The sequence below is a fragment of the Chiloscyllium plagiosum genome, unplaced genomic scaffold (genome assembly GCF_037043375.1).
Source record: "Chiloscyllium plagiosum isolate Xiang-an unplaced genomic scaffold, Cpla_swu_hap1 HiC_scaffold_7, whole genome shotgun sequence".
Lineage (NCBI taxonomy): Eukaryota > Metazoa > Chordata > Chondrichthyes > Orectolobiformes > Hemiscylliidae > Chiloscyllium > Chiloscyllium plagiosum.
The window spans coordinates 21,161,317-21,180,332 of NW_028270145.1; the positions used below are offsets into that span (position 1 = coordinate 21,161,317).

The 19,016-nt window shown below is 40.7% G+C and overlaps 1 protein-coding gene and 1 long non-coding RNA gene across 7 annotated transcripts in view; one reads left to right on the forward strand and one right to left on the reverse strand.

The window, feature by feature from the left end:
* raph1a (Ras association (RalGDS/AF-6) and pleckstrin homology domains 1a) overlaps positions 1–19,016 on the forward strand; it is a 227,103-nt gene that overhangs the window by 102,151 nt on the left and 105,936 nt on the right. For all 6 annotated transcript variants that reach the window (XM_087988799.1, XM_087988801.1, XM_087988802.1 and 3 more), the window contains exon 2: positions 15,795–15,914. In XM_087988799.1, coding sequence (XP_087844925.1) covers positions 15,795–15,914 — 120 coding nt within the window. The remainder of the gene's footprint in view (positions 1–15,794; positions 15,915–19,016) is intronic.
* LOC122551378 (uncharacterized) overlaps positions 1–19,016 on the reverse strand; it is a 115,511-nt gene that overhangs the window by 62,033 nt on the left and 34,462 nt on the right. The gene's annotated exons all lie outside the window — the stretch shown is intronic.

The window sequence follows — 19,016 nt, forward strand, 5'->3', positions numbered from 1 at the left end:
CCAGATCAAAAGGAACTCCCAACGTGATTCAGCATCTGTCTTTACACAACACTTGTAAAGTCAAACTGCACTGGGTGAGTTTTATTCAAGATTGGTGGTGTCACATTTTTTAAAAATCTTGAAAGGTTTTGATTATCTTAGTTGCAGTATTGCCAAGGATTAAGCTTTTCAATACCAGCAAAAAGCTCATAATTGAAAACGGCTATAGTCTGTTCTAGAGAATACCTGTATGACAAATGCTTTTGAGTTCATTGACTATTCCAAGTCTTTCCATCAACATGCATTGTATTCAGTTCTGTGAACTGAATATTTTTGTTGGATGAGTTGCATTTAAGGTCAGACTCCTCTTGTTTTGTGCTTGCAGCCAGTACTATACACCTGTTCCATCATTTCAGCACTCTCAATTAATGTCCAGTTAAAAGCACTTGTGATGCATCACTTCTGTCTGTTGCATTACAAATGTAATACAGGGCTGGGGATTTTGCAGTGGGGGGGTGGGGGAGAAGGTGTGTGATTACAGCTGCTCAGACTTGCTGCTTCCGTGAAGCGCCTTGTCACTGTTAGAGTGAGAGAGTGTGCACTCAGTTGTAACTAGTAGGCTCAGTATTCAGCCCAGATACTGCGGAGTTAATGGACTTGTGAACAAATAGTGATATCTCAATACTGCAGAGATATTTTGAGTCAAAAGCAAGTTTTCTCCATCCTGCGAAACTTTGTGAATGTAAACTGGAAGGGTGGATCTCAGAATAAGAGCCTCAGATGTAATCTGAAGCTTTGACCAAATCTGTTCACTAATTTCCTGTCTTAGATTCTTTGTCTGGGAGCAATATGAAATGGGTTTACAAGGACAGAGGAAAGAGGCAGTCTCTTCATTTAATGAATACTCTGTTGCAGGCTGATTTTTTTTTTGCCTTATGAAAGTCTGACATAAATAATTAACAATATAGTTTAAAGAGTTGACCTGGAGTGTGTTGCAAAGCTGCAGGCGAGTGTGGATGATGTCATTGATGGTAAGATTGAAGCCTCGGTCAGTATGTGTAAATCAAAAGCTCAAGAAGTTCTGCTGCAGCCTGTAACTCAATCCAGGCCAACTGCTTTATCATCTGTACAGAACCTCAAATTACTCTTTTTTTTTTAAAAAAAATAAATCTCCAAGCTGTAGAATTTTGTGAAGTACAAAAATTTGACTTGGTAATTGAGAAGAGAGAGCAAGAGAATGTTGATAATTGTGTGGCAAAATCTCAAAGGAAAGGAATAGTATTTAAAATGGGCTTCCTGAGACTGTCACAGAACAACTTAGGATCTTCCCTATGTGAACAATTTCAGTTATATTGCTATCAAGGTTCTTCTGTTTTTATTTTAATTTTTTTGGCAGGTACCTTCAAAGTCAGCAGTACCCAAGTAGCCACAGAGTCTGACCATTTCTCCAATGTAGTTTTCAGATCTTAACCTTCAGAGAATACTGGGTCATTAGAAGTATTAGAAATCTTGACTTTTAAATTGGTGACTGGGAATCAGCAGTGGGAATTTTGAGTGTCTCAGTGAATGGATTTCTAGCCTTGTCAGAGCTAGCTCATTGCATTGCTCTGAGTTTCAAGTATTGTATCTTTTGTGTATTAAGTCCTTGTAATAAATTCCCCATTTCCAGTAATCATTTGCTCTTGGCCGCTCAATTTCTTCTGCAAGGATAACTGCTTCTTTAGTTTCTCATTCTGTTCTACCAACTGCTGAATCTTCTTATTTTGCAAACAAACATCTCCAAAACTAGCTGTGCTCATAAAATGTTAGCGAACCATAAACAAAAGTTGCTGGAAAAGCTCAGCAGGTCTAGACCTCTTGAGTTTTTCCAGTAGCAAGTTCTGTTTTTGGTTTGAATTCACAGCATCCGCAGTTCTTTTTAGTTAGCAAACCACGTTTCATGTTTCAGCATGGTGTCTTTTGTTATTTCTTCTCCATTTAGGTTGGTTACTTGACATTGGCATTTCTAACTTTGAATCTTGCAACACGCCGAACAGGACAGCATCATATCCCCAGCCCTTTTCCCATGTAGATAATTAGGTTTGTCAGCGCTGCTGAAGGTATAAGTAACAGTGCTGTTTTTGTAGAATGTGTTGTCACTGATCCTTCAGCAGTATTTGGCTGATTTGTGCACTCGTTACTACAGTGTTATAATGAGAAATATGCACTGTACCTCATTACAATGACTGCATGTAACTGATTTCCTTGTGTGAATTGTATGACAGTGCAATTCCACAGCAGCAGGTTTTATATTTGTAAGCACTAAACTTGCACAGACATCTTTTTTGGCAGTAGTGTATTGGTGTATTTTATACAATTGAGTGGTAAAGGTATGGTCAAGTCACCATAGTCCCAGGGAACACTCATCAGGGAGAGAGACAACTGGTGATGGGTTTAACCAGAGGGTCACCATACCTCGGGCGAGAGATGAGGATGAGAAGGCAGCATCTTCATGGTGACCTCAGCTGGTACAAGAGTTGAACCATGCTGTTGATATCACTTTGCATTGCAAACCAGCTGTCCAGCAAACTGAGTTAAACAACCCCCAATCACACATAGGTAAGCAGTCTGAATCATTTGAGTAGTTCCCCTGAATGTTTGCATGAATAATTCTGTAGCATTGCATGATTGACACCCCTTTCTCTACAATAACTAAATTTTCCTTCAAAGAAGCAATTGTGGCAAGGAATAATTGGGAATGGATGCAGGGCATAAGGGATTAGGAAGTTCATCATGATCTCAATTGAAGTCCTTTGCTTGAGCTACAACCATAATAGTCACCGTGCTCCTTTTTATTGCTTGCTTTCCTACCTGCCCTCTACCTCCCTCTGTAGGATTGATTTGACCTGTTGCACCTTTTCCCTCACTTGTACTTAGTTCTTTACCCAAGTAGTTACTGTTCACGTCAGCATACTGTATCACTGACATTCTCTGCAGGTGGACACATTCCTATTTTCACTCTGTCTCCTCCTACAAATAAATGAATGGTAAGAGATGCCAATCAGCATTTCTGTTAATTATTTTGTGTCTCCACCCTTTCCCTTGCCCTGATGCCAAGGTCGGTACTTCACCTGAGACCACACATCTTTAATTAAGCCCAAGATAATTGTCTATAAATTCTTATCTATCTTTGATTATGAATATTCCAAATAGGGAGCCTATTATCTAACAAATAACAATATTGGATTTTGTAGTAAAATTTCAAAGAACACCATTGTGTATAGGTTGCAAGCTATTCCTCTGTGTACCCCATTTGGCCTTTATTTAACTTTGACTCCACATACATATTTGGTTTTAGTCAGGGCAAGTGGACATGGAGCAGGGCCACAGATGGTGCAAGATTTATAAATGAACTTTTTTTAGTGGAAGTAGGTCTGGTGCTGTCTCCACTAATGGACATTTAGTGGCCAGTAACATAAAGTGGGTGTGAATTGCATTTCAACCTTGCCTGGTGAAATTGATTAAATGTGTCAAAAATAATTGTTATAGAGTCATACAGCATGAAAACAGAACCTTCGGTCCAACTAGTCCACACCGACCATGCTCCCAGATTAAACTAGTCTCACTTGCCTGCGTTTGGCCCAGATCCCTCCAAATCTTTGCTATTCATGTATGTATCCAAATGTCTTTAAACATTGTAACTTGCACCTGACAGTTCGTTCCACACACTAACCACACTGTATAAAAACAAAAGTTGCCGCCATGTCCTTTTTAAATCTTTCTCTTTTCACCTTAAAAATATTCCCCTCTAGTTTTGAACTCCCCCAATGATTTTATAAACCTCGATAAGGTTATCCCCCAAACTCCTATCCTTCAGTGAAAAATAGGTCCCAGCTTATATTTATAACTCAAACCCTGCAGTCCTGGCAACATCCTAGTAAATCTTTTCTGAACCCTCTCCAATTTAATAACGTCCTTCCTATTTTGGAAATACATGTAAAATAGAAGACTTAAAATAAAAATCTAATAGAAATATTGGTCACATCTGCCTTTGGGTTCCTTATTGTTCATTATCTGTAGTAATTTGATGCCATTTTCAGTAATGGAGATCAGAGTTCTAGAGTGTAACATGACAGGCAGGGGTCTGCAGGTTAATATAAGCTGTCTGTTTTACTTCTGCAGGTGTTAGAAAAAAATTAATGCAGATTTCACATGTCATGAAGTGCACTTGAAGGACAATAAGCATTTTGTTTGCATGTGGGCTCTCTGTGCCTTGGGGAGTTAGGTCTAATTTTACCTACCTTTATACAGGAGGTAAAATACTGTCAGAAGTATTGCCCAACTTGCTTCTGTGTTGTTGGCTGAATTAAAAGGGACAGATTTGGCAAGTTTTATTGCCTTTGAAGTTAGAGGTAGTTTGGATGTGACTGATTTGAAAATGGCAAGAATGGGTTTTCATATCACTCTCGTGTTTGTTTTTTATATAAAATTGACATTTATGGCTGAAGGATAAGTGGCTCTGAATTTAAATTTACTAATCTATCTGATTGAAATGATTTTTATTAGTGAAGTCACTGTTACATACCTGTGGAAACTATCCCACTTTCAGCAAGGATAAATGTGAAATGCAGAGCATGCTCTAAATCCTCTAAAAGCATCTGACAGGAGAAGAATTGATGTTTCAAGGGGAAAGTTTTCATCAAATCACTCTTGATTGAGGGTTGCCTCTGAATTTATTTTGATGCCTTTTCTTGCAGTACATTTTCACTATTTGAAGTTGATATTTCAAGTTCTGAAGTTGAGGTAGTGATTCTGTTCTGAGCACACCAACTGTAAGTGACCTGGGTTGGAACTTTGTTCTTGTGCTCCAGGGCATGTCCTATTTTATTTCATCTTTCTATTGCCATACAACGGTCAAAGCTGGCTGTTCTCATCCTCCATTTAATATGATAGTTTAATCTGGAGAGACATTTCTTAAACTATCAGGAATGCTGCTCCTTTGAGCAGTGTGTCTTTAATTTGTTGTCAAGATCTGGTGACATTTCTTGCTTGTTCCTAGTTGCATTCAGAATGTGGTTGTGGGCCACCCTTTTGAACTGCTGCAGGTATGGCTGTTTTGACTCAAATGAGAAGTTTGCTAGGCCAGTTCAGAGGGCACTTCAGAGATGATCATAAGAAGATAAAATGTTGGAACTTTTCGTGTCAGGTAGCATTTGTGGAGAGGGAAACAGAGATAATGTTTCAGACTTATGACCTTTCATAAGAACTCCCTATCTTTTAATAGGCCACAAACCTGAACATTTTTTTACTTTCATTTTAGATTTTCAACAGTTGCAAATTTTTTTTGTAAAAGTAGGCATAAGGAGAGAAGATCTTGCATTTATATAACATTAGCACATCAGCCGACTGCAAACAGCATTTTAGTCACATATAGGTCAGACTAGATATTAGTGTCAAGTTTGCTTCCCAGAGGATGTTGGTGAGCCAGTTAGTAAGTTATGACAATCTAATAGTAAAAGTGGTGTGAAACTGTTCAGATTGCTAGTTCAACATCCAGAACTGAGCGCAAATTTTCTCTAGTTAAAACAGAGGAGATTGTCACTGTCTTAAAATCCAGTCATAATGTTTATATCTGAACTACTGAGTGACTGCGTTGAGGCTGAGTCAGACTGCTCACAACCTTGATATTTTATGTAACCACATTCTTCTCGCATTTACTACCTACTACCATTTCCACCTTTTGCAGTACATCCTGGCTCTTTTTCTGCTGAAACCATGACAGTATTGGTAAGAGTGACCACCACTCCCACCTTGTGAAGTTGAAGACTTGCCTTCACATTGAAAATAACCTCCATCATGTTGTGTGGCAATATCATCATGCAAAATGGGACAGACTTCAACAGGTCTAGCAACTAAAGAGTGAGCATTTATGAGGCACTGTGGGTCATTTTTGGGGTTGAGAGTTTTATTCGAGACTGGCAGAGTCACTTTTCACTCACTATTTCGCACTTGCCCACCTTAACATCATTTGCATACTTTGCCTACTCATTTGACCTACTACAGTATATATATCCTATTGCAGTTCCCTTGTGTCTTCTTCACAACCTACTCTCCTACCTATCTTAGCTGTGAAACTTGCTGATATTATCACTCCATCCTTTGATCCAAGACATTTGTACAAACTGTAAATAGATCCTAGCAATGATCCCTATGGTACACCACTCTTTACATCTTGCTAAACTGTAAAAGACCCATTTCTGCCTACACTCTGCTTTCTGTTCACCAACCAATCTTCTGGCTGCACCAGTATGTTTCCCCCTACATAATGAGTTTTTATTTTCCACAATAATCTTTTTATGTTGCACCTTCATCAAGTTCCCTCTGAAAATCTTACTATACTACAATCACCAGTTCCCCTTTATCCACAGCATGTTTGAGTAATTATTAGAATTCTAATGGATTGGTTCAGCATGATTTCCCTTTCAGACAATAGTGGCAATTCTACGTGTAAACCTTAAACTTATCCAAATCCCTGCTATAATGCTTTTAGTAATAGCCTCTAACATTTTCCCCTATGACATATGTTAAAATAACTGGCCTGGTAGCAAGATATCTTTACTTCTGTAATCAAATCCCTTTGCATTGAAGGCCAAATTCTCACTTTAAATTCTCCAATTCTGGTCCCTTGCACATCCTCAACTTTGTTCACCTACCATTGATGGCCATGTCATTCAGTCTAATGTCTAATCTCTGGCCTTCTCTTTATAAACTTCATTATCATATCACTTCTCTTTCTTTACAATTCCTCTTTAAATTGAGATTCCTGCTGAAGGGATGTTGTGGGTGCACCTACATTTTAAATGGACTGCAGTGGTTCAAGAAGGTAGCTCAGCATCATCCCTTGGGATTGACATACTAGCCTAGCCAGTAAAACCATATACCCTGAATTAATAAACAAAAAAATCTTCTGTCTTGATGACATTTTCTTTGGATTAGCGCCAGTTTTATATTAGCCTGATTTATTTGGTATAAATGCAAATAACTATTGTCAGTTGAATTGATACCTTGAGTACCAGAAGATGATTGTTGCCCGTGAGCTGTATCCCAATTTAATCCAATTTAAGAAAGAATGATTGAGGACAGAAAAGGAGGAAAAGAAGTTTGTTGGAATGAGAGCCGTGACAATGGCAATGTTCTTACAGCCGTTACCTGAAATTTGCTGTTGAGTCATATCTTTTTTATCAAGTGTTTTAGTTTACAAAATTATTTGTGAAGCGCTTTGTTGAACTCCAAAAATACGTTGCTGATGCAAGCAGAATCCCAGTACAATACTCATCTGAACAGATGGGTTACGTGTCTCTTTCTAATCTACTTGTCATGTTACGACTGGTTGTGTTTTCTCTCTATGTTCCTCATTTATTTTGAAGTGAATTGATCAGTTTTTCAGGCCTTTGCTAGCCTGTACCAAGTGTTCCTGTGTTGATGCCCTTTGAACTCATCATTCTCTGTCTGACTATCAAACAACTTTTTTTAATGCAATAAATTGAAAATTGAGACCATTGAGTGTTGTCTTTGAGTGCAGTGTTGTTGAAATAGTTTCAAAACACTGTCTATTCATTGCTATATTTATTGGCTTGAATCAAACTTCTGCTGAAAGTAGGGCACCATTGAGACAACTCAGACAGCTGCCCCAGTCACTTTCTGTCCTGAATTTGAGATATTGCATGGTAATAAACAAGTCTTGTGTGCAGCAAAGATACACCAATTGTGGGCGGCTACATTTGTCAAAAGCCAGATTTGTCTTTGGCTACAGCACTGACTTAACACAGAATTGAAGGAAAAAACAGGAATTAGACCAGAATGGGGAGTGATTTTGGAGCCCAGTGCAATGACAAGAGTCAATGGAGGAATGTTTGCTTTCCAAGTTGAAGTGCTGTTTGCCAAAATTGTTTCAAAGTTTGGGGTAGAACATCATTTTAATGAGTTTCAGCTGTTAGCTTGGTTAATGTCTCAAGTTTCAGCTGCTTATTTTTGGAAGCATTTTCTGTGAAACAGAACAATGGTTGCTGCTCACTTGGTCGAGGTGATATTTATCAGAGCCATACAGAAGGCAACAGGATCACATGTCAGGGTCCAAGAATGTGTGACAATTGGCTTCAGTCTTCCAGGGCTGGAGAGGAACTGGATCAGCTAAAGTTCCTTCCCTTTACTGTACTAATTATCTCTGGCCTTGGCTATACCAATTCTGGCTGTGTCCACATTCTACCCTATGTATACTTGAAGTCATCCAGAACCCTGCTGTTTATCTTAACTGTGGCAATTCTTGTTCCATACTCTTCCTGTGCTAACTGATCTACATTGGCTTCCAGTTGAACAAGGTCCTGATTTTAAAATTCCTATTGCTTACAACCGGAAACTGACAACCGGAAGCGGCAGGGACAGGCCACTATAAATGCCGGAGGAAACACCACAGAAGCGCTTCACAGGAGGCTCCCAAGCACTGAGGATGTCACCGAGACAGGGGACGAAACGTTTGCAACAAAAACTTCCAGCTCGGCGAACAGAACCACAGCAACGAGCACCCAAGCTACAATTCTCACAAACTTTCTTGCTTACAAAGCCCTCTATGACTTTGCCTCCTCCTATTGTCATAGTCTCCTTTAGTCGCCATACACTCCCATGCTGATTTCATCTAATTCGTTCCTCTTGTCCATCACCAACTTTAATGGCTCAATAGTGGTTATACGTTCCATTGCCATCACCCCAGCTCTGGAAGTCCCTCTATACACCTTTTTATTGTTTTCTTTTTTTAATCCTTCAAATTCCTTCCTAAAATTACATGCTTGACAAGGTTTTCTGATTTAATCTACATATGTGGCTTGGTACTATACTTTTTCAAAATGCTGTTATGAAGTGTCTTGGAATATTTTGTTAATTTACTGCGACTGGAAAGATGTGAGGATGAGAATTAAATTCACTTTGCAGTGATATCCTCTAAAAGATGAACAGCCAGCTGATCAATTGATGCCATTGATCACAGCTCAATCATGAGTTCGAGGGTCATGACGCCTGTAACTACAGCTCTAGTGAACCCCCCCCAGTATTGCCTGGAGAGAATGATGAGTTTTATCTGTTTCTTTTGTTTTGCTTTGATTACGATGCAGAAAATGAAGTACCTGTCGACCCCAAAGGGGTCTTTGGCCTAGTTTCACTGATTGAAATGGAGATTGTCCTGTTAATGAAATGCAGGTATATATTTAGAGATACCTTTTTGAAATGTTCACTGTGCAGTATCCGAGCGTGAGGCGTTGTCTGGAAATTTGCTTTCGGATGTGTTCTGTCTTCAGCCAGAGTTAGGCCTTTGTTGCTCAAGCTTCAATTCTGAAGCTTGTGGTATTTTCTCAGAATTAATGGAGATGGGCTGCAGTCAATGTCTTATTAAAGCCCAACTCCTTCACCTTTTTGAAGTAGAAACCACTTGGGTTGAGTGGATTGGTGCCAGGGTTTTCCTTCCCTGGGATGATAGGTTCTAAGGTTATCAGGTCATCTGGGACTTTTTCCAAATAGTCACACTCTTGGTGTGAGCTTAGACAATATGTGTAAATAGCATGTTCACCCATGAGCAGATGTAAAACTTAATCGCAAACATGATTCCAGCATGTTTTTGGTTACTCTAGCTCCTGTCTTGACTGCTTATTATTTTAAATTGCTCTCTCTTTGTGTGGCACATTGGCAAGACAAAATAACAGTTGCTTCCTCCTTGGTTTAAGTTACCAAAGGTAGCACATAACTGAGCTTGGAGTGCTGAGCAAGACAGTCAGCATCCGAGGAGCAGGAAAATCGACATTTCAGGCAGGAGCCTTTCATCAAGAATGAGGGTGGAAGCCTCCGGGGTGGAGAGATAAATGGGAGGGGGTGGGACTTGGGCTGGGGAGAAGGTTGCTGAGAGTGCAGTAGATGGATGGAGGTGGGGTAAAGGTGATAGGTTGGAGAGGCGGTGGGAAGGAAAATTGACAGGTGGGACAGGTCATGAGGATGGTGCTGAGTGGAAGTTTGGAACTGAGGTAAGGTGGGGGGAGGGGAAATGAGGAAACTGGTGAAGTCCACATTGATGCCCTGGGGTTGAAGGTATCTGAGGCAGAAGGAGAGGCGTTTTTCCTCTGTGTCATCGAGATGTTCATGGAAGCCTTCTCACAGAGCACTTCAGGGAACATCCCAGTGGCACCCGCACCAATCAATCCCACCTCCCCGTGACCGAACATTTCAACTCCCCCTCCCATTCTGCCGAGGCATGCAGGTGCTGGGCCTTCTCCACCGCCACTCACTCACCACCTGACGCATGGAGGAAGAACGCCTCATCTTCCATCTTGGATACCTTCAACCCCAGGGCATCAATGTGGACTTCACCAGTTTCCTCATTAACCCCCCTCCGGCCTGTCCCCAGTTCCAAACTTCCAGTTCAGCTGTCAATCTTCCTTCCCATCTTTCCGCTCCACCCTCCTCTCTGACCTATCACCTTTACCACCTCCTCCATTCATCTGTTGCACCCCCAGCTACCTTCTCCCCAGCTCCATCCCCTCTCATTTATCTCTCCACACCCTCAGGCTTCCAGCCTCAGTCCTGATCAAGAGCTTTTGCCTGAAATGTCGATTTTCCTGCTCCTCCGATGCTGCCTGACCTGCTGTGCATTTCCAGCACCACTCTGATCTAGACTCTAATCTCCAGCATCTGCAGTCCTCACTTTCGCCTTGGGATGCTGAGGCCAATTACAGCAATCTTCAAGTTCACCAGATATATTTGGCATATAATGCTGAACTTGACATTTCTGATGAAGGGCTTATGCCTGAAACGTCGACTCTTCTGATCCTTGGATGCTGCCTGACCTGCTGTGCTTTTCCAGCAACACACTTATTGACTCTGATGTCCAGCATCTGTGGTCCTCACTTTCTCTCAGTTGCTGCAACCTTCCAGACTGTAGAACTCAGTTATTTATAAGAAAAGTTCAGTTACAAACTAAGAGGCAAGATATTTATGGACAGTGAAAGCAGGTATAATTTACAATGTTCAACTTATCCTACTGCTATACTTGGCATGGACAACTCTCTTTAAATACTGCCTCCAGTACACAGACAAAAGTAAACACTGCATGAGAGTGAATAAAATGTGGAAAGATGATATCCAATTTGAGTGTTCTCCAGTTGGCTGATCTTTGCTTACAGAAGCTAGTGTCTCCATTATATCTCGAGCAAACACTGCAGATACTGAAAAGATGAATTAGAAATGAAAGATGTTGGAAATAAAAGCATGTTTTAAAGACGAAACAATAAATTTTTTCAAGAGGAAGTTAGATATAGTTATTGGAGCTAAAGAGATCGATGGGGAGAAAGCAGGAATAAAGTATAGAGTTGATTGATCAGCTATCATCATATTGAATAGTGGAGCAGGCTCAAAGGGTTGAATGGCTTACTCCTAGTTTTGGTTTCTATGAAATATTCAGCACTGTAACATCTATGAAGAGAAATAGTAAATGTTTCAGAACTGTCTGACATGAGGTCATCGATCTGAAATGTTAACCATATGGGGAAAGTAATGGATGCTGCCAAACCTGCTGAGACTCCCAAGCCTCAGCCTGAAAACAGTATTTCAAGCAATCAGCCGCTTAATCTTGTATTGACCTACCTCATCCATGGCAGCCCCGACAGTGTAATAATTCTAGAATGTGTCTATTGGTAGTTGAAGCAAAAGCGTAAAGCATCCTAATTGATATGAGTCTTGAGAAATTACTTTTGGTGCAGCTATTTCTGGTTGAAGGGAGCAATTTTCTGTCAGAAGTGGCAAATCGGATGAAAATGCTGAATGAACTGGTGCTGCATCTTATACATTCCATTAAACTTTTATTGACATTATCTCCATGTTTTTGTATTGAATTGAATTGTCTTTATTGTCACATGCACTCATTGTAACTTGCTGGAAGTTTGTACTGAAAGTTTGGAACAGCCCAGTGAGGACAGTGGGGCAACTTTGAATTTAGTGAATAATAGGGCCTATCATTCTATCTCTTTGACCACTGAGCTTTTAGCAAAAAGATTGAATAGAATAACAGCAAAGTAGAAGGTGAATTGGTTAGACCTGTTTAACAGACAGATAAGGATTACATTTTGAGAGAAAAAAGAGTAAAAGTAAAAAAATAAAATTTGATTTTTATTTAAGTTATTAAGTGAGAAAAAAATACCAGTTGAAGGGATAGATTCCATGTTATAGGTTGTTCATTTTCTGAGCCAGAAAGGTGGGCGGCACGGTGGCACAGTGGTTAGCACTGCTGCCTCACAGCGCCAGAGACCCGGGTTCAATTCCCGCCTCAGGCGACTGACTGTGTGGAGTTTGCACGTTCTCCCCGTGTCTGCGTGGGTTTCCTCCGGGTGCTCCGGTTTCCTCCCACAGTCCAAAGATGTGCAGGGTCAGGTGAATTGGCCATACTAAATTGCCCGTAGTGTTAGGTTAGGGGTATGGGTGGGTTGCGCTTCGGCGGGTCGGTGTGGACTTGTTGGGCCGAAGGGCCTGTTTCCACACTGTAATCTAATCTAATCTAAAGGTTGATTAGTTTTATATTAAAAATGATCAAGTCATCTAAAAGGTGCTTATGCTACTAATTATATTCATTATTTTATAGATAGTTTAAATGATCGATTAATGTGAAACTCCAGCAAGCCTATAAAAACATAACCTGCCCTTGGGTCTCCTTGTTATCATTTTTGCAAGGCAAATGATAGAGCGGTCTGAATTGACCATCATGTTTGGGAGATTTCACAACTCTGTGAATCCCTTAATCCCCTAACTTTGGATTACAGTTTAAAATGTGCATCATTTACACAAGAAGTTTTCCAGCAAAGAAACAGTTATAACCACAATTTGTTTTGGGCGTCCATCTGGATCACCAGAGAGCAATTTTGCGCCGGTGCTGTCTTCTGACTCATAGCTCAGCTCTGCTATTGATTTTGGGATTAAATTATTTATGTTGGACTGCTGTTTGTGCTCATGTTACAAATAGTTGTGTTTGAAAAATAACATGATTTGAAAGATCAGATGGGGCAATTGTTTTGGGAGCCATGAATAGGATAGTGTGGAAGCAGACTGTTCTAATTTTTACTTGTACTTCAGTGTTTAGTTCCTTGCATTTTGAGATATTATGTATTGTGAAGTCTTATTTATGAATTAATGAAACACAGCTCTATATAAGACAATATTTTCAGGTGTATATACTGTAAATCATATTTTTATGCAGTTTGATAGTCAATTCTACATTGTTTGGCGATACCACTCATTGATGGAGCCCTCTCTCTTAGTGTTCTAGCTCAGCGGGGTAATCTAAACTATTTCTTTTTGCATCTTTTATATACACTCTTAAATTATTCATTCTTTTTTGTTAAAAGAAATTTGTAATAAAATATCTCTATTGTAATAACCTGTATGAAAATATTGTAATTCTACCCTTCATTCAATGCATATCACCTTATTATCAACTTGCCAGCAGTGGAAGCAGCTCTTTCATTTATAAGCTCAAACGTCTGTGGAATCCTCATTCTGTCACCATTTCAGAATGCATTCTAGATCACTATAACCCTCTGTGTGCAGAAAGAAAATGTCATCTCATTTCCATGCTGTTTCTTTTGACAGTTATGTAAATATTTTGCCAGTGGAATGGCTTCTTCCAAGCTGCTTTATAAAATCCTTCAATTTTGAAAATATGCTGTGGTTCTGTTCGCCGAGCTGGGAATTTGTGTTGCAGACGTTTCATCCCCTGTCTAGGTGACATCCTCAGTGCTTGGGAGCCTCCTGTGAAGCCTTTGAAAATATCTATTCAGTGTTCCTTAATTGCCTGTTCTCTAAAGAGAACAATCCCAGATTCAGTGACTTTTTTTTTGGAACCTTTCTGTTAGCAAATTGACTGACTGACTGCCATGTTTCCAACAAATACTTGCAGGTGCTGGGATCAGTTGGCATTTAGTGGAATTAGGAATGCTACAGAAGTGCAAGTCATTTCAGTCACTTGGGCGTATTTCACTATGTACCTCTTCCCGGTGATCCGATTCATCAGGGTGTTTTAAACTATTCCTCTCTGTCTCCATTTATCGTATTTTTTCCCTCCCCACTTGATCCCCTTGTTCCAAGAGGATGAACTATCCTGACTTATTGTTTCATAGTGCTGGGTGATATTCTGATACCAAACCCAAGGGCCATTTTTTAAATGTTTTAAGCCTTGATTGTGACTTAGTGAACAATTAAACTATGGAAGACATCGCAGCCGACCTTTTCATTCACACATCCACATTCACCGTCAAGAGTCACTGATTAGAGATCAGGAGTAATTGATTTCTCCCTCCCCCCAACTTTCTAACCGAGTGATGTGTTGACTAATTGCAACCTTTTTAGAAATGTCTCCAGCTGAGAACAGTCAATTCTGCATAGACCAGTGGTCAGACCTATCACTATCCTGAATTGGTTTTTAAAAATGTTTTGAATGCCAAATATACAATTCACTAAGACCAGTGCAACAACAAGGCATCTATTTTGTAACAAAAATTGTGGCATGTGTTATTCTGTTGCCAATGAGTGCTATTTGTGATTAATGCATCATTAATTTTTAATTTGTAAGTGGGATTCACCACTCCACTGAACAGAATTATTCCTTCACACTTTGTACTAATATTAAAGTCTTGATTGGGGAGACTTATGGTAGGTTTGCTTGACATTAATCTGCTGAAAGCCCCTGTTACTTCAGAACAGTTTGTGATCTTTAAATCACTGGAAAAAATTAAATGTGATGGGAGGGAATGAGATTATTAATTAGACTTTTACAATGTTCTTTAGTGACAAGCAATGGCTTCTCTGGGAGTGGCAATCCAATTTTAAGTATAATGAGAACTTTCCGACACGAGGAAGAGTGAGAGCATATTCTGGTTCCCCGCAGTTTCACCACATCATCTCCATCCGGATCATCAGATTCAGAACTATTGCCCAACCATGCTGATGTTCTGTACCTAATAGCAGTATATGTGTGGGCGCCTTCTATTTGGATATTTGTTCTTACAGTGGAAACAGAGGAATTGTGGGAGTGGACTTGTCAACTTGTTTCCTTGCCAACTGAATGTTCTTTGAACTCTTTTATCCCAGAGATTTGTTCCGTTTAATCCCTGTTGTGTGTTTGTATAGTGATGGCATGTCCACAATAGGGTATAGAGCCTCCCCATGCCAACTGGCTTGTACTAACTGTTTAATTCCTCTTAATGATGAAAGCAATTTGAATAGCACTGGTGGGTCCAGATTTACTGCAGTCTATTGCTGAGATTGAGCATATGGTGAGAACAGGTCTGTCACAGTATAATGCTAGATTACATTACTGGTGAGTACAGGTCTGCCCCTATATAAAACTGAGATGCAACTGTGATGGATATGATGCTATATAATGTTGAGATAGTGTTCCTGTATGTAGTTTGACATTACGCTAGGATACAGTACCTGTGGGTACAGGGCTATCATTGTAAAATAGTATACAGTACTACTGGGGACAAGTCTCACTGTATAACAAGCACAGTATTGGATACAATATCATTTGTTTAATACTGTATTACAATAGTTGTGTGCACAGAGTATCATCAATATTTGGTGCTTACAGATTCGTCACTGTACAACACTGGAGTAGTTTACTGGCGGGTACAGACCAAGGGTGGTGGGAGGAATTTGAAAGGATATGCAATATTAAATGTGTTAAGTGCTCAATTGCATTGCAATACAATGGCTCAAATAAACTTAATGACTGATCATTACTTTGGTTACAGATGGATCAGACCTCTGATGAAGATGTGGACCATGCTGCAGAGGAGGACAGTGATAAGGAGGACCAGGACTTGGATAAGATGTTTGGTGCCTGGCTCGGTGAGCTTGACAAACTCACTCAGGTAAGTTAGTTACCTGACTTAGAACACAGAACAAAGAACGTTACAGCGCAGTACAGGCCCTTCGGTCCTCGATGTTGTGCTGGCCTGTGAAACCAGTCTGAAGCCCATCTAACCGACACTATTTCATTCTCGCCCATATACCTATCCAGTGACCATTTAAGTGCCTGTAAAGTTGGCGAATCTACAACTGTTGCAGGCAGTGCGTTCCATGCCCCTACTACTGTCTGAGTAAAGAAACTACCTCTGACATCTGTCCTATATCCACCACCCTTCAATTTGAAGCTATGCCCCTTTGTGCTAGCCATCACCATCCAAGGAAAAAGGCTATCACTGTCCACCTGATCTAACCCTCTGATTATTTTGTATGTCTCAACTACGCCACCTCTCAACCTCCTTCTCTCTAACGAAAACAGCCTCAAGTTCCTCAACCTTTCTTCATAAGACCTTCCCTCCATATCGGGCAACATCCTAGTAAATCTCCTCTGAACCCTTTCCAAAGCTTCCGCATCCTTCCTATATTGTGGTGACCAGAGCTGCTTGAAGTGTGGCTGCACCAGAGTTTTTGTACAGCTGCAGCATGACCTCATGGTTCCGAAACTCGATCCCTCTACTAATAAAAGCTAACACTTTTTGTGCCTTCTTAACAACCCTATCAACCTGGGTGGCAACTTTGAGGGATCTATGTACAAGGACACGGAGATCTCTCTGCTCAAATACACTGCCAAGAATCTTACCATTCGCCGAGTACTCTGTATTCCTGTTACTCCTTCCAAAGTGATTTACCTCCCTCTTTTCTGCATTAAACTCCATTTTCCACCTCTGAGCCTAGCTCTGCAGCTTTTTTATGTCCCTCTGTAACCTACAACATCCTTTGGCACTCCCCACAACTGCATTGACCTTAGTGTCATCTACAAATTTACTAACCCATCCTTCTACGCCCTCATCCAGGTCGTTTATAAAAATGACAAGCAGCAATGGCTCCAAAACAGATCCTTGCAGTACACCACTAGTAACTGAACTCTGGGATGAACATTTCCCATCAACCACCATCCTCTGTCTTTTTTCAGCTAGCCAATTTCGAATCCAAACCACTAAATCACCCACTATTCCATGATTCCATATTTTGTGCAGTAGCCTACCATGGGGAACCTTATCAAACGCCTTACTGAAATCCATATGCACCATATCAACTGCTTTATCCTCATCCACCTGTTTGCTCACCTTCTCAAAGAACTCATTAAGGCTTGTGAAGCAAGACCTACCCTTCACAAAACCATGTTGAATATCTTAACCAATTTATTCCAATTGAGATGATTATAAATCTTATCTCTTATAACCTTTTCCAACACTTTACCCACAACCGGAGTAAGTTGTTCTACTCCCCTTCTTGAACAAGGGAACAACATTCGTTACCCTCCAGTCGTCTTGTACTATTCCTGTGGACAATGATGACAAAAGATCAAAGCCAAAGGCTCGGCAGTCTCCTCTCTGGCTTCCCAGAGAATCTTAGAATGAATCCTAGAATAAATCCCATCCAGTCAAGGGGATTTATCTATTTTCACATTTTCCAGAATTTCTAACACCACCTCCTTGTGAACCTCAATCCCATCTAGTCTAGTAGCCCGTTTCTCAGTATTCTCCTCGACAACATTGTCTTTTTCCAGTGTGAATACTGATGAAAAATATTCATTTAGCGCTTCCCCCTATCTCTTCTAACTTCCCACTCCTGTCCTTGATTGGCCCTATTCTTACTCTAGTCATTCTTTTACCTGTTATATACCTATAGAAAGCTTCAGAACTTTCCCTGTTTCTATCCGCCCACAACTTCTCCTGTCCGCTCCTTGCTCGTCTTAACTCTCTCTTTAGGTTTTTCCTGGCTACCTTGTAACTCACAATCGCCCTAACTGAGCCTTCACATCTCATCCTAACATAAGCCTCCTTTTCCTCTTGACGAGAGCTTCATCTTACTTAGTAAACCATGGCTCCTACACTCAACAACCTCCTCTTTGTCTGACAGGTGCATGCTTATCAAGGGCATACAGTAGCTGTTCCTTGAATAAACTCAATTGTGCCCATCCCCTGCAGTTTTCTTCCCCATCTTATACATCCTAAATCTTGCCTAATCCCCTTTCCCCCAGCTGTAGTTCTTGCCCTCCGATGTATACCTATCCATTTCCATCGCTAAAGTAAGCATAACTGAATTGTGGTCACTATCACCAAAGTGCTCACCTACCTCCAAATCTAGCACCTGGCCAGGTTCATTACCCAGTACCAAGTTTAATGTGACCTTACCCCTTGTTGGCCTGTCTACATACTGTGTCAGAAAACCCTCCTGCGCACAATGGACAAAAACTGACTCATCTAAAGTACTTGAACTACAGCAGTCCCAGTCAATATTTGGAAAGTTGGAGACCCCCGTAACAACTACCCTGTCAATCTTGCTCCTATCGAGAATCAGCTTTGCTATCCTTTCCTCAAATTCTCTGGAACTATTCGGAGGCCTGTAGAAACCCCCCAACTCCTTTCCTGTTCTAATTTTAGCCCCTACTACCTCAGTTGACAAGTCCTCAAACCTCCTTTCTGCAGCCATAATACTGCCCTTGACTAACGATGCCCCACCTCTTTTACCATCTTCTCTGTTCTTATTGAAACATCTAAATCCCAGAACCTGCAACAACCATTCCTGTCCCTGCTCTACCCATGTCTCTGAAATAGCGACTACATCAAAATCCCAGGTACCGCCCCATGCTGCATTTCCACCCACCTTATTCTGGATGGTCCTGGCGTTGAAGTAGATACACTTCAAACTAACTTTTTGCTTGCCAGTGTCCTCTTGGGATCCTGAAACCTTATTTCAGTCCTCCCTACTTGTAACCTCCTGGACACGAACTACAATGTAGTTTCCCATCCCCCTGCTGAAATAGTTTAAACCCACCCGAAGAGCAGTAGCAAACTCACTGCCCTGCTGCCAAGGATATTGGTACCGCTCTGGTTCAGGCTGTACAACCATCCTGTTTGTAGAGGTCCCACCTACCCCAGAAAGAGCCCCAATTATTCAGGAATCTAAAACTGTCCCTCCGTGCACCATCCCTGTAGCCACGT